Below are 15,316 nucleotides of genomic sequence, written 5' to 3'. Positions count from 1 at the left end.
TTCTGTATTTTGTAAACAGGGTGGAGTAGCATAACACTATTCGTAACTTTTTCTATTTCTCAACACTTCTGTATTTGGGTTTGGCACCCCTAGTGCCTCCTTAATACAAATTTCTCTTAGCTGATCAAAAAAAAAAAAAGTTATAAACAAACAGCATCACCGGCAGCCTACATTTATGTTTGTAACTTCTTACCAAAAACGTTTTCATTACCTATTTCACAGGTTAAGCAAGGCAAAGACTGCCCAATTCAAAACTGCGTAAAAAAAAAGTTAAAAAATAATCCTTCAAATTTTTTAGTGGTTATAATCATTTTATTTCTTTATCTGAAAAAAGTATTGCAACAGGCATGATGCTAAAGCACTTCAATTTCTGATAATATTATATTTTGCCTTTTTCTACGTAGTTAATCTCCCTGATTGCTCTCCTCTGGGAGATACGTCAGTGAGAAACTGATATTTGATACCGGTGAATGTAGACTATACACACTAACAATAATCGTCAAAAAATTATTGTAATGTGTATTTGGCTGGCACTGTTTACAAGTCAAATGTATTATGACAATGGCCTATATGTAATGTTGCCACTGCTCATTTGAGTTATTCCTCTCTTTTTCCTTGTCACAGTGAAAGACCATTCCGCTTGGAAAACTAATGGAATGTTTAGTTTAAGGAAGAAAAGTGTATGGAAAGGAAGGAAAGAAAAAGAATAAGAAAAAAGTAAAAAGTTGAATACTTTGTAAGTCGTTTAGTATTATATAATTCAAATTAATCTTTAATATTTTTCTTATGTTAATTTGAATTAATATAACTACATATCAAATAACATCTAAATTTGATAAGGTTTGTATAATTCATAAAGAACAACCTAACTTCTCTTCTAATCTTCTCATATCAGGAGGTACAGAAAAATATGTGGGTCTCACCACATCTTCCTCTCATTTCCACACAAATTCATTACACTAAACACTAATAAAATCAACTTCCACCCTTTTCCATCCTCTTCCCTCCCCCTCCTTCCAACTTGAATTACTACACACACACACTAACGAGGAAGTAAACAGAGCAAGGGTTATCCACTTTACTCTTTTTCATCTCCTTTTCTTCCTTCTGAGTCACCGGTTTCAAATGTAGTGTAAAAGAAGCAAATTCCATGATGGAATAATGCTATGCAAAAAATTTACACTCCAAAAGGGTACTTAAGACTTGTAAGTTGTTTGTTTGGTCGTGGCAAAACATTGGTTCCAAAATTCAGTAAGCTGTGATAAATATAGGTCGGGAAATGTCCTATAATGATCCACATGGGGAGATAAGCCGAAGTTAAAGGACCTTACCCTCCTCCCCAACTTCCTCTGCTCCTCAATCAACGCTTCTATTGATCGAAATGGAACTACTTTGTCAGCTGTACTATACAGGTAAAGCTGAGGGCAAGGCTGGTGTTTCATGAGCACATTTACAACCCTTGTTAACCTCCTGTATTCAAAACAGGAAAAATGTACTTTACCACCTAACATTTTTAAGCATATTATATGAGAAGGGACCAAATTTACTTTAAGAGTAACTTTTCACCCTCACTTGTACTCTTTATTTTCTTTCAATCAAATAATTAAAGATGAACTTCTCATTCGAACCATTAGATTGAGAGAAAATAAAGAGTAACTCTTTAAAGATACTTTTGGAGCAAGTTGATCTTTTATGAGCACCTATTAAAAAACTTAGATGAGACTGCGACCCATACCAAAATAATTATGAAGCAACATAAGATTGCAGGGGAGAAACTTACTGATTCACATCTGGCAACTGCAAAACAAACGAGAAAATCTTCTCTAATAGTGACAAGACCACAGTTTCAATTGTGCAAGGTTCGTTTTGTTGAACCTTTGACAAGCTAACTTCAGCCTCTGATTTAAGCTTGCCTTCTACCTCAACTACAGGTCCTAAAGAGCTGCGCTTCTTTAATATGGCTGCAGAAAAACCAGCAGCCCAGACCTACAATATAAACGTATAAATTCCCCACATCGACAGAGAGAAAACAAGAATGAGAGAAAAATTTGATTACTCGTAATCCGAGTTACCAGCCAAGAAGAATAACAACATATCAAGGTAGTTTAAGAAATTGAATGAAGTACAAAAAAATACAACAAAATTTCCATTTTATTGTTTGGATGTCTTTACAGCCAGAAATGTTAACAATACACTCACTAACAATTCTTCCAAACACACCATTTGTTATTGGTTGAAAAATATTGTTGGAAATTATACAATTTTATGAGCATCTCATCTTATTTAATAAATCTTACTCAATTTCATAATTCCCAATAATTTTAACTAATAATAAATAGTGTATTTGAAGGAGTATGTCCGAGAGTGTATTACTAACACTTTTTTTTACGATAGATCAAGAAAAAACAATGGTCCCAATCCATAGCCCTCAAATAATAAGGGGAGAAAAAAAGGGGTAATAAAACTTGTTATCATTTGATTTCATTCTGTTCCATTCTATTCTTTTCTATCAATCCGTGTATTCTATACTGACGCTGGCATGCTGCAAGCGATGACCCACAATTGAGGGGCATGAGTTAACCAATGACAACGTTTACAAAGTCAAGAGTAAACAAAGCAAAGTAGAACACAAATTTTCCGACCACAAGCAACCAAAAAAGGTGCAGTAAAAGCTAAGTTTCAAAATGCCACGTTCTTAAACAAAACAAAATGAAATCAGAATGAGTAATAAAAACCTGTGGATTGAAAGGTTCTCCTCCTCCGGAATCAACAACGCATCCCTTAATCTTCTTCATGAGATCCTCGCTACCCATCATTCGGGCAAGAATGTAACCGTAGCTACAAAAAATAAAAACACAGAGAGAGAGAGATTCAAAGAGAAAATAGTGACTGGGAGGAAGTGCAAAACACAATGATTAAGAATTCTACATACACAAACCAACCCGTGTTGCTGAAAGTGTGAAAAACCAAACACCGTTCTCTCCCATCGTGCTCGTCGCGAGATACCCAAGAAACGAGGCGGTCGGCGAGGAGAGAGACTCGGCTCTCGATGACGTGGCCGAGGTCAAAGCGAAGAAGCTCTTTCACGTCCACCACGAAGGTAACCGCGTGAACGCCACGCGCGTTGTACCACTCCACGTACCTCTTGAGGTGCTTGGTCCTCGCTCCGAGCCACCCCAGCAGCACCACCGTGGCGACACGCTCCCCGCCTCCGCAAAGCGCGGCGGTTGGGGCGTCGGAAGCGGGGCTCCATGTGAACGCGCCACCTAGCGAGTGGGAGAGAAAGGGGTTGGGGGCGTTGGAAACGGGGTTGGAAAAGTTGAGAGATTGGGAAGAGAAAGGGAAGGTGCTGGGGTTGGAGTTGGGAGGAACGGGTGGGCGCGTGAGGGCGGCGGAGATGGGTGCCCTGGAGGCGGCGCGTGGGAGGGACAGGGAAGGGAGCGCGTGGGAGATGGGTTTTGTTTTGCAGAGAAAGTTGCGATTGCGAGCCAAAGTGGAGTGGCTGAAATTGAATAGTCTGAGTTGGGCTTCCATCGTTCTGAATTGAGATCCAATGCCAAGCCTTTCTTATTCTTATGTTCGCCAAACAACGCTAATAAATATATCACTCATTCTTTTTACCAACACCATCCACAATTAAATTTTCACCTTCCTCGATTCTTTGATTGGATGATGGCTTTTACATCAACAAATTTTTTTAAAAAAATTTAGTGTTGCATCATATTGAATGAATCTAATTAAATTCGACCTAATTATCTTTAACGACCTTATGATATTTAATTGACCAAATATAATTAAATTTAATAGATATAATCTTTTTAATGAATAATTAAATTATTTCCATCAATGCTACTTATTATATAATTTTGATAATTAAGTTCTATTAATATTAAGTAGTACCATGTTATTCATAATTCATAATCCACAAGAGCGAACACAAATAAAAACGTTTAACACGTGTCATCAGGAGAAAATTCAATTGAAAGAAAAATGAAAAAATAAAAAACCATAAAGGGAATTCTCAAAGCATGTAGCTCATTCAAATGAGATTGGCATATTGGAAGGCTTTGCTTTGACAATAAGACAAAACTTTCAAATATGCAGTAAATTGGAGATGTGGGATTGGAAAAGTTATTTGCTACATTTCACAAGTTGGTGTTGGTGCAACTCTTGGAGTATGAGAGAATGTATGGTTTTTTTATTAGGGTAAATTACACAAACATACTTCGTAAAGTGGAATTGATCAAGTGTTAATTTTTGGCTACTGAGAGTAACATTGCAAATTTCACGAAAGGGTTCAAACTTATTTTTCTTTCTCCAAGGTGCAGACCTCGACAGTAACTAGTGAAGCATGAGGGAGTTAGGAAAAACAAAAAATGCAGACAAACTTCGTTTTCTCAGCTTGAGAAAGTTACAAATTTTTTCTACTAAATGTAATTGGACGAGTAAATTGATTTTTAGATATGAGTTTCAAAATTCAATTGTATTTACATAAAAGCCTTAATGAAAATTTCTATATAAGCGATTGTGTGTTTGCCTTCGATATTCATACCACCTTTGAGTTCCACACTTCTGAGTTCTATTATGATTACTAACTTGAGCTTCAACTATATTTCTAAACTTACTCCTGAAAAAAGAGAATACTTGGTTGCTCTTTGATTTTGGAGGCCAAACATTAATCTTTTCTTTGGAGTTGTTGCTGCTAAATTGTAAGGTATTTTGCATGTTTTAATATTTTGATAATATTCCAAATAAAAATTCCAGGTTTTTTCATAAAGTATTGATCTATTTTTCCGTTGTTGGGTGATAGAATTTGTGTTTCTATGAAGAGGATTCTCAGATATAAGTTTCAAATTTTTGTTTTATTAAAAATCGTGATAATTACAAAACTTGTAACTATAAATATAAAATGACTTTTTAGTTTGCAATTAAGATAATATTAGTGGATGATGGTTGTTTCCCGTGATACTATACAATTTAGTCCCTATTTATGAGATTGTTGGTGGTAAGCAATATACTAATTATTTAATTGATAAGTATTATAAAGTATACTCTATCTGAATCACATATAGATGAACTTAATGCATTCATTGCAGCTAGTGAAGTGCAAAATAATTAGCTTGATTAAGTTAGCTTTCGTAAATCAATATTTTCTTTGGGAATGGAAGTCTGGACTTTGTATTGTTAAGTATTTTTCTTTATAAGATTTAGTATAATTTTGCATTCAAACTTCTGATCATAAAATATTACGACTATTGTAGGTGAAGTTTAGAGTTGCAATATATTTAAGGCAGTTAGTGCAATATTTGTGGTGGGCTTCTACCCAAATTTGGCCTTTCAATTTTTGGTGGGCTTTATATTTAAAACACAATAAGAATGAGTTGTTATTTTGTCGGACATATCCTACCAAAATTTTGTAGTTATTGGACTTCATGGTATGTTATACTTGTCTTTTGGACCTTATTATTCACTCATCACAAATACAAGTCTATTTTTAACGTATTCAAAATCTATCTTAATAACAAGTTTTCAAATAAAATTCATATTAATATACTTTTACCATCTAAATAAAAATTACATTATTTTCTATCCAAATTTAACTCAAATAAATTATACAAATTTACATTAATTTAAAATTAATTATATTAATACATAATTAAACGTTTAAACCATTAAAATTAACCTAATGATTGAATGAAGAAGAGTTAAAGTAATTAGAAACATAAAAATCTAAATTTAATCCTCATTACTATTTACTAAAACAATTTTAATCATTTCGTTACGATTTTTAAACTATATCCATGATTCGTTATAAAATTTTAATCACAAGTCATTATAATATTTTAATCATATCCATGACGTGTTATAAAACTACATCTTGATAAAGTATATAAACCTACCCCCACTTTAGGCAATCACCTGAAATAAATTTTTAGGATAACTCTTTTCAAAAAAAGTTTAGCATCATTATTTTAGAAGTTAATTCTATTGAAAAAAGAAGAGCCTTCATTTGATAATTGTTAGTATAATTTATAATTTATTATATATAGTGATAAGTTTTTTCAAAGGCAACAATTGATGTTATTCTTTGGAGGGACCAAATCAAAGTCAAACTTTAAATGGGAAAATACAACATTGCAACATAAGCGGTTTGACTACTATTATTAAATAATAATATTAGGTAATAAATGAAGAACACAAGTAACAATAAAAATAAAAATAATAGGCACAAGCATCTCCACTTCTTTTGATGTAAGCAACATGTATTTTTTTTTATTAAATACAACCTCATTTGAATTGAACAAAATTAGGTAAAAATATTATTTTGGTCACTTATAATATTTTAAATTTTAAATTTAGTTCAACCTTAATTTTTTGTTTCAATTTGATCCTCAATAACTTAAATCACTGCAATGTCGGACCTTCCGTCCAAATTTTTTAAACGAAGTTAACTATTGGCCACGTGGATGCCACGTAGATGCATAGGTGGCAAGGTGCCACGTCTTCCTCCTCCTCTTTCTTTAATGCATCTGGAACGACCCATTCTGAAATCAGAACGACCTGTTCTAGATGCACTATTTGTATGTTAATTTTGCATTTGGAACGGACCGTTCTAAATGCAAAATTAACACACAAATAATGTAACCAAAACGGCTCGATCTGGTTTCAGAACGGGCCGTTTTAATCCTAGAACACCAACCCCAAACGGTCAACGATATATAGTTCACGCCCGTGATTCAAAATCACGATTGTGAATTGTTCAAGGAAAAAAACTCAAGGTACAAAATATTTCAAACACTGAATTAAGTAATGTTGTCAATGGGGGATTGATAACTTCAATTGCTAAACATTTGGGCTATACACATTTCTGGACCAATTACAGGATATAGAAACTTCTAGAAATATTAATTATAATACTTGTTATGCAATGCAATGTATCACTAAGGACACTAAGGACAATGGTGACAAGTTTTATTTCATTGTTAGTCGTGAATCACTTGCTATCAAATCGGCATTATACAGTCAAGGAAGAAGCGACATGATTTTATTTCCCTCCTCAGTAATTTATTTGAATTTTCTTAGTATATGTTTTGTTATGAATTTTTGTTTGTAGTCTCTGAACCATATTTCAGTCTTTGAATTTATGTTATATTATAAATTTTTGTTTTCAATCTCTGAACCACATTGCTGCATTGTGTTGAACATACGTTGGCTTTCTGGAACGGCCCGTTCTGCTTGCACTCGTTGTGTGTTAAATGCTGTATCTGGAACGGCCCGTTCCAGGTGAAAAAATAACACACAAATAGTGCACGCAGAACGAGCCGTTCTGGTTTTAGAACGAGTCATTCCAGATGCATTAAAAAAGAGGAGGAGGAAGACGTGGCACCTTAACACCTATGCATCCACGTGACATCCACGTGAGCAACAGTTAATTCCGTTTAAGAAATTTGGACGGAAGATCTGACATTGCAGTGATTTAACTTATTGGGGACCAAATTGAAACAAAAAAATTAAGGTGGAAATTAAATTGAAAATTTAAAATATTATAAAGAACCAAAATAGTATTTTTGCCAATAAAATTATGGTGGATAATAAAATCTTCTTTTAAAATATTTTTACACAATTGCATGGCAGTATTTAACTGTTACTACTAATTAAATAGGACATATATCTACTTCAAATCTTTAATATTTCATATATAATTTAATATAATATTTTAATATAAAATTGTATAATATTTACTAATGAATTCAAATAGTAGTTGAGTGGGAAGGAGTTGAGAAAGTTAAAAATATGAGAACTTAAATTCAATTCTTTATAATTTTTTCTATTTAAAAAAAGAAGAAGCATGAATTCAATTAATTTGAATTCTACACTGGTTCTTAGTTCTTACTCTGTCAAACATTGCGAATTAACAATTAAAATCATATTATTTTATTTTATTTTATTAAACGTCAATTAATTCAATGAATTCACGTCACACTCAGAGTACTAAAAGTCAATGTTTCCCTTGAGTTACGGGTGGTTGGAGTTGCATCTAGACAAGTTTATCCGTTATTAATGTATAATTATCTAAAGTTGTACTTTTTAAAAAAACATAACTCTAAATTAAGTTGAGATAACTTAAAATACAAGTCGTAAACTGTTCTCAAAAATGCATTATACCTAATTTATAAAATAAAAATTGTGCGAGATTCAGTTCGCAGCATTTATTTTTATTAAGAGTTGACTTGGAACCGGAAAGCTTCAAACCTCGGACCTAAACTGTTGTACAAATCTGAGGCAAATTCCCCCATTCACTCATCACACCTTATTTTGATTTTCAACTTGCAAGTTTTGTTATTTTGTTCCATGGCATCAAAGAGCAAAATCCTAGTCTTAGGAGGAACAGGATACATTGGAAAATTCATAGTCAAGGCAAGTGCAGAAGCAGGACACCCCACCTTTGTATTGATCAGAGAGACCACTCTTTCTCATCCTGAAAAGTCTAAGCTTATTGAGAGCTTCAAAACCTACGGAGCTACTCTTCTTTATGTAAGTGCCTTTCATAACAAAAAATAAAAGTAAATTACAGTAGTGTTTCAAAATTGAACCCAACTTTTGTGATGATTTTTGTAGGGTGATCTAAGTGATTATGACAGCCTTGTTAGGGCAATCAAGCAAGTTGATGTTGTAATATCTACACTAGGGGGACAACAGATAGACAATCAAGTTAAGGTCATAGCAGCAATAAAAGAAGCTGGAAACATCAAGGTACATGCTCAACCCTTCTTTTACAAAATAATTAATCACTGTCCAAATTACTTCATATAACCAAGTGGCAAGTATGTTTAAGATAGTAAACCTGTTTTCATTCATACGATTAATATAAAGATTTGTTTTATGATCAGAGGTTCCTCCCATCCGAATTTGGTCTAGATTTGGACAATCAGAGAGCAGTTGAGCCAGCAGCTAGCTTCTTCAACAAAAAGCTGAAAATTCGAAGGGCAATTGAAGCTGAAGGAATTCCATACACTTACATCTGTTCATATGCTTTTGCTGGATACTTCTTGGCTAATCTGGGACAACAAAATCTCACTGCTCCCCCACGGGATAAGGTTGTCATTCTAGGAGATGGAAACGTCAAAGGTAGTCAGTCACAAACAAAACAATATAATATGCCAAACAAATCTATTAATATTAATATTACCTTTTTTTTTTTTTACAAGTATAAGATAATATACATGCAGTTCAATTGTGCTTGTTTCAGGAGTTTATGTGAAAGAAGAAGATGTTGGGGCTTACACCATCAAAGCAGTGGATGATCCAAGAACCTTGAACAAAACTCTCCACATAAGACCCCCTGCCAATGTTTTGACCTTCAACGAGCTCGTGTCCTTGTGGGAGAATAAGATTAAGACCACCCTTCACAAAATCTACATCCTAGAAGATGAACTTCTTAAGAAAATCCAGGGTCAGTGTGTATACTGTCTACTCATTTATCACTTTTCTGCTGCTCCATTAACATGCCACTAGTCTATAGGGGATTTATTTGATCAATATTTTAAATTGTTAAGTGAAAGCAATTAAACATTTTTATATTTAATTAACATTAACTCATAATAGTATTTACCTTCTTTTTTTTTATTTTTAATTTCTTTAGAGTCTCCTTTCCCAACCAATTTGATGTTATCACTTGTCCACGCAACGATGGTAAAGGTAGATTCTACAAACAATGAGATTGACCCTTCTTTGGGCGTGGAAGCTTCTGAACTTTATCCTGAGGTGAAATACACTTCTGTGGACAACTACTTGAATGCGTTCGTCTGAAACCTAGGGAATTTGTTATTGCCAATAATTAAACTGCTCCACCCAAGTCAATAAAACCAGAGTATCCTGTGTGATCCTCGACAACTTCTACTTTGTCTTTCTGTTATTTAGTTATTTGTGCTTGTGTTGTTGTCAAAAGTGTTCCTCCATACTTTACATTGCACCGTTGTTCGAAAGTTCTTATGATATTAGTATTATGTTACGGTTTGTTTATCACTCTGATTCTAGAGGAGGTGTGTTCAGATTTAATTGCAATGTAGGGAACATGAATTAATCGTACTTTAGACATACGAGATTTTTAGTACGTAGTTTGTAAGGTTTTGAGTTCTACAATGTTTTATAGTGTGACTCTGCTCAAAGTTGTTATAAATTAACACCGATTTTTCATTATGTTTCTCATCTAAAAATGAGCAGTGAGCGTGATACCACGGGCATGGTAGTCAAGGGCTAGAATATACACCAAGTCCTAGAGATTTGAGTCTCACATTGAAAGCATAAAAATTTAACGTGGGATTTATAATTCCTTAAACTCTTACATTTCAATGGCTAACTTTCTTGAGATAATTCTTTCATAGTAAAATAGATATTAGTTCATAAATACACAAGAACCGATCCATGTTAAAGAGTGTGAGAATGCCCCACTAATTTATATATATATATATATAGTTGTAAATATAATGTATGTATAATTATAAATTATCTACAATTTAAAAATACAGTAAAAAATTCATTTCATAATATAATTATTGTACCCATACATACTTTCTTATTTCAATTATAATTTATTTTCTTTACGTTATTAGATGTGCACTTCATACACTATTTTTGTAATTAATTTAAAAACTTCAATTATTTCAAATATTTTTCTTTTATTCTTACACGCATATTTGAACTTGATTTTTTTTGAATGATAAAAAAAAATAAAACTATGAAAACTGAAATCTAAAGTAGAAAATATGTTATTAATCTGAGGACATGTGTCTGAAAACTCTTAATACATAACATCTTATCAAGTTGTTTGTGATCTATTGCTAATTAAGTTGGATTTATTTGATTTTGACATAAATATATAAGTGTGGGGAAAAGAAAAAAAATAAAAGTCTTATAGAAGATTTGCAAAGTTTAATGGGCAAAAATTGATTAATTTATAGTAATTTCAATTAAGTTGCCTTATTTTTTTATTTTTTTTTAACAATGACACTGAATAATGCACATTCAATGCATGTATGGGAGAATCCGGAAAGAATGTTTTTGAAAGTTATAATGGCAAAATGGTCAACAAACAGTGTATATTAAAAAATATAGCATCTTTATTAATTATTAGTAAAGTTAAAGCACTTCATATTTTTATATATTTTGTGTAAAAAAAATGATGGTATCTCTGTGTACAAAAGTGGTGATTTGTAGTTATTCATTATAAAAGATAAAATGAAAATAAAATAGAAACCAATAAAAAATGTTATATAATTAGTGAAATCTCATATTTAAAAAAGATAAGTGGTTAAAATTTTTTAATTAAATAAAAAAGAGTAAAAGAGTTTGTATAAAAATAAAAACTAACTAAAGCAATTACCAAAAGAGATATCTCCTCTACATAATGATATAAACAAGCTTAAAAAAGACATCCTGACTCTGTATAACTTTTTAATAAAATAAAAATATACAGTTAATAATAAGAATGTCTAAATAATATTTAGATAATTATATTTAACAGGGTAATTTTTTTTTCCGGAAATGGTTGAGAGAGACAAAATAATTTGAGAGGTAATTATAGAGAAAAAAATTATCTAGACAAAAATGTGAGTGAAATAAAATATTCCTCTTAATTGATAGTATATGTTACGCTACTAGATAGAAAGAAACTAAAACATAAGGGAATGCTAAACAAGAATTGAAATCCAAATTCATCATGTCATTTCCAAAATTGTTTTGAACAATATAACAAGATTAATATGGGCTTTACACAAGGCCCAACACATGAAAATCTAAATATTTATTGCATTAAGAAGTCTCGAGTCTACTCTGACAACTTTGTTTTACGCTTCAGTCCAGCCTGCTTCCTATCAGTATAAATATAAAATTTATAAACCACCCCGCTTTAGTCAGTCACCCGAATTAAAATTTTATCTAATATTTTTCAAATAAAGTTTAGCATCATTGTTATAGAAGTTAATACTATTTGTAAAAAAAAGGGCGTTCATTTGTTAGTTGTAGTATAATTAATAATTTATTATATAGTGATTAAGTTTTTCCAAAGGCAATAATTGATATTATTCTTAACCGAGACCAAATCAAAGTCAAACTTAAACAACCGAAATACCAACGTAAGCAACTAGACTATAATTATTAAATAATGGTATAGGTAATAAATGAAGAAGACAAATGAAAAAAAAAATATGGCCACATCTCCACTTCTTTATAATTAATCACATACAAGCATTAAAAAAACTTACATATATATTCTTTTAATTATGTTTGACTCACATAAGATCATAATTACAATAATTTAAAAACAAATATTTAACATAATTATACGTTCAAAACTTGGACTAGACATCTTTAAATAAACTCAACCTATCTTTATTTCAATACATCATATATTTTAATAAAATTATATAATATTTATTAATGAATTCAATTAATTTGAATTCTACACCGGTTGTTACTCTGTCAAACATTGCGCAAATAACAGTTTAAATCATATCATTTTATTTTATTAAACGCCAACTAATTCAAGGAATTCACGTCACAATGATTCTGAGTAATAAAAGTCAATGGATCCCTTCAAGTATGGGTGTTTGGAGTCGCATGTAGACGAGTTTATCCGTTTCTTTTCTCGATTTTAAAATTTGTAGGATCAGTTTTTTAACTCGAGTTCCATCTGAGATTGTTGTACAAATATCAGGCACATTTACCCCCTGTCTCATCAGACCTTATTTTGATTTCAACTTGCAAGGTTTGTAATTTTGTTCCATGGCAGCAAATAGCAAAATCCTAGTCATAGGAGGAACAGGATACATTGGAAAATTCATAGTTAAGGCAAGTGCAGAAGCAGGACACCCCACCTTTGTATTGATCAGAGAGACCACTCTTTCTCATCCTGAAAAGTCTAAGCTTATTGAGAGCTTCAAAACCTACGGAGCTACTCTTCTTTATGTAAGTGCCTTTCATAACAAAAAATAAAAGTAAATTACAGTAGTGTTTCAAAATTGAACCCAACTTTTGTGATGATTTTTGTAGGGTGATCTAAGTGATTATGACAGCCTTGTTAGGGCAATCAAGCAAGTTGATGTTGTAATATCTACACTAGGGGGACAACAGATAGACGATCAAGTTAAGGTCATAGCAGCAATAAAAGAAGCTGGAAACATCAAGGTACATGCTCAACCCTTCTTTTACAAAATAATTAATCACTGTCCAGAGTACTTCATTTTGTGAAATGTACCCATATGATATATCCATAGCATATCATATAACCAAGTGGTTAGTATGTTTAAGATACTAACTAGTATTCTAGAACATCGCATAGGAAACATGTTTTCCTTTATATGAAGATTTGTTTTATGATCAGAGGTTCCTCCCATCCGAATTTGGTCTAGATGTGGAACGTCATAGTGCAGTTGAGCCAGCAGCCAGCTATTTCAATAAAAGAGTGAAAATCCGAAGGGCAATTGAAGCTGAAGGAATTCCATACACTTACATCTGTTCATTTGGCTTTGCTGGATACTACTTGGTTAATCTGGGACAACAAAATCTCACTGCTCCCCCCCGGGATAAGGTTGTCATTCTGGGAGATGGAAACCTCAAAGGTAACAAACAATATGTCAAATTAAACTATTACTATTAATTACCCTTTTTTTTCCCAGTATAATACAATAGACCTGACCAAGAAAATGGTAGTATCAGTGATATTAGATTCAATTTCTTTAAATAAGATATTGAATTTCAGACTTGTTAACAGAAAAAAGTGTCTCAATAAAGGTGATTGGTTCGTTTCTTAACAAATTGATAGATATTTTGTACCAGTAGGATTGTTATAAAAAATAAGATAAAAATAATAATAGACATGTAGTTGAATTGCCTCAATTGTGGGCTTGAAATTAAAGTTGTTGAAATCCTTGTTACAGGAGTTTATGTGACCGAGGAAGATATTGGGACTTACACCATCAAAGCAGTGGATGACCCGAGAACTCTGAACAAAACTCTCTACATGAGACCCCCTGCCAATGTTTTGACCGTCAACGAGGTGGTGTCCTTATGGGAGAACAAGATTAAGAGTACCCTTCACAAAACCTACGTTCCAGAAGATCAACTTCTTAAGAGCATCCAGGGTCCGTGTATATACTCATTCATCACTTTTCTGCTGCTCCATTAACATGCCACTAGTCTATGGGGGTCGATCTTATTTGATCAATATTTTAAATTGTTAAGTGAGAGCAATTAAATATTTTTATATATATTTAATTAACATGTACATACCATGATTTTTTTAATCTCTGCAGAGTCTCCTTTCCCTATCAATTTGCGGTTAGCACTTTGTCACTCAGCAATGGTGAGGGGAGATTGTACAAAATATGAGACCGACCCTTCTTTGGCCGTGGAAGCTTCTCAACTTTATCCCGAGGTGAAATATACTTCTGCCGACAACTATTTGAATGCGTTTGTCTGAAATCTATGGAACGCGTTATTTGAATGTGTATTTCTCAAGAATTTGTACCGAGTTTGAATACAAGATAAAAACATTTTTAAGAGTTTTTATGTTAAAAATAAAGAGTATTTTTATTTAGAAGTTCCTAAACTTGTATTCAAAAAGAATCTTTGTCTTTCTATTATTTAGTTACTTGTGCTTTGTGCTGTTGTCAAAAGAGTTCTTCCATACACATTGTACCATTGTTCGAAAGACGAAAGTTCTTCTAATATTAATATCCTGTTATGATTTCCTTATCACTCTGATTCTAGTGATGTGTTAAGTTTGATTGCAACATATGGAACATGAATTGTACTTTAGAAATATGAGATTTTTAATATGTAGTATACAAGATTTTTGACTTCTGCAACTACAACTAGTTTTTCTTTAGTGTACTCTGCTCTCAAAGTTCTTATAAATCAACACCGGTTTTTCTACAAATGAGAGTGAGGGTGATAACACGGGCATTGTAGTCAAAGGGCTAGAATGAACCCTAGGTCCTAGAAGACTATGTAGTTGATATTGAGATCTAATTGCAGAAATGAGATTTGAAATGTGGGATTTATAAATCCTTTAAACTCTTACATTTCAATGGCCAACTTTCATCGTGTGATTCTTCCACGGTTCTTATCAAGTTGTTTGTGATCTTTTGCTAATTAGGATTGATTTATTTGGTTTTTTGAGTTAAATAAGTGTAGACAAAAGAAAAAATAAAAGTGCTACAGAAGATTTGCAAGGCTTAATGGACAAAAATTGACTAACTTTAGTAACTTCAATTAAATTACCTTATCTTTTTCTGTAAAAGTGTCACCGAATCAT

General features: G+C 32.4%; 3 protein-coding genes across 4 annotated transcripts; 2 read left to right on the top strand and 1 right to left on the bottom strand.

Moving 5' to 3' along the window:
• Positions 1-799: 799 nt before the first annotated feature.
• Positions 800-3,582, bottom strand: LOC109800879 (alpha/beta-Hydrolases superfamily protein). The gene is made up of 4 exons (XM_020361792.3): positions 2,933-3,582; positions 2,736-2,838; positions 1,781-1,986; positions 800-1,470 (listed from the first exon to the last, which is right to left on the bottom strand). Exons 1-4 carry the CDS (start codon positions 3,532-3,534, stop codon positions 1,197-1,199), a joined length of 1,185 nt encoding a protein of 394 aa, XP_020217381.1. The 5' UTR covers positions 3,535-3,582; the 3' UTR covers positions 800-1,196.
• Positions 3,583-8,213: 4,631 nt separating this feature from the next.
• LOC109800785 (isoflavone reductase homolog A622-like) lies at positions 8,214-10,089 on the top strand. The gene is made up of 5 exons (XM_020361660.3): positions 8,214-8,535; positions 8,620-8,754; positions 8,892-9,129; positions 9,251-9,454; positions 9,644-10,089. Exons 1-5 carry the CDS (start codon positions 8,353-8,355, stop codon positions 9,808-9,810), a joined length of 927 nt encoding a protein of 308 aa, XP_020217249.1. The 5' UTR covers positions 8,214-8,352; the 3' UTR covers positions 9,811-10,089.
• A 2,515-nt stretch (positions 10,090-12,604) lies between these two features.
• Positions 12,605-14,749, top strand: LOC109801097 (isoflavone reductase homolog A622-like). 2 transcript variants are annotated; one of them, XM_029271793.2, is made up of 5 exons: positions 12,605-12,966; positions 13,051-13,185; positions 13,382-13,619; positions 13,938-14,205; positions 14,313-14,452. In XM_029271793.2, the coding sequence occupies exons 1-4, from the start codon at positions 12,784-12,786 to the stop codon at positions 14,183-14,185; spliced, it is 804 nt and encodes a 267-aa protein (XP_029127626.1). In that variant the 5' UTR covers positions 12,605-12,783; the 3' UTR covers positions 14,186-14,205; positions 14,313-14,452. The 2 variants fall into 2 exon arrangements, with proteins under 2 accessions (XP_029127626.1, XP_020217674.1); XM_020362085.3 differs by having other exon boundaries at positions 12,609-12,966; positions 13,938-14,141; positions 14,313-14,749.
• Positions 14,750-15,316: the final 567 nt, after the last annotated feature.

The sequence above is a fragment of the Cajanus cajan genome, chromosome 11 (genome assembly GCF_000230855.2).
Source record: "Cajanus cajan strain Asha chromosome 11, NIPB_CcT2T_4, whole genome shotgun sequence".
Taxonomy (NCBI): domain Eukaryota; kingdom Viridiplantae; phylum Streptophyta; class Magnoliopsida; order Fabales; family Fabaceae; genus Cajanus; species Cajanus cajan.
Note: the sequence above shows the minus strand (reverse complement) of the source record. Positions and strands in the feature narration are given on the sequence as shown.

Coding starts and splice junctions, on each gene's coding strand:
- LOC109800879 (XM_020361792.3), bottom strand. CDS start 3,534: ATGGAAGCCCAACTCAGACTATTCAATTTCAGCCACTCCACTTTGGCT. Junction 1,987..2,735: donor GAGAACCTTTCAATCCACAG/GTTTTTATTACT, acceptor TTTATATTGTAG/GTCTGGGCTGCTGGTTTTTC. Junction 1,471..1,780: donor CAGTTGCCAGATGTGAATCA/GTAAGTTTCTCC, acceptor TTTTGAATACAG/GAGGTTAACAAGGGTTGTAA.
- LOC109800785 (XM_020361660.3), top strand. CDS start 8,353: ATGGCATCAAAGAGCAAAATCCTAGTCTTAGGAGGAACAGGATACATT. Junction 8,536..8,619: donor ACGGAGCTACTCTTCTTTAT/GTAAGTGCCTTT, acceptor TGATTTTTGTAG/GGTGATCTAAGTGATTATGA. Junction 9,130..9,250: donor AGGAGATGGAAACGTCAAAG/GTAGTCAGTCAC, acceptor TGCTTGTTTCAG/GAGTTTATGTGAAAGAAGAA.
- LOC109801097 (XM_020362085.3), top strand. CDS start 12,784: ATGGCAGCAAATAGCAAAATCCTAGTCATAGGAGGAACAGGATACATT. Junction 13,620..13,937: donor GGGAGATGGAAACCTCAAAG/GTAACAAACAAT, acceptor TCCTTGTTACAG/GAGTTTATGTGACCGAGGAA. Junction 14,142..14,312: donor ACTTCTTAAGAGCATCCAGG/GTCCGTGTATAT, acceptor TAATCTCTGCAG/AGTCTCCTTTCCCTATCAAT.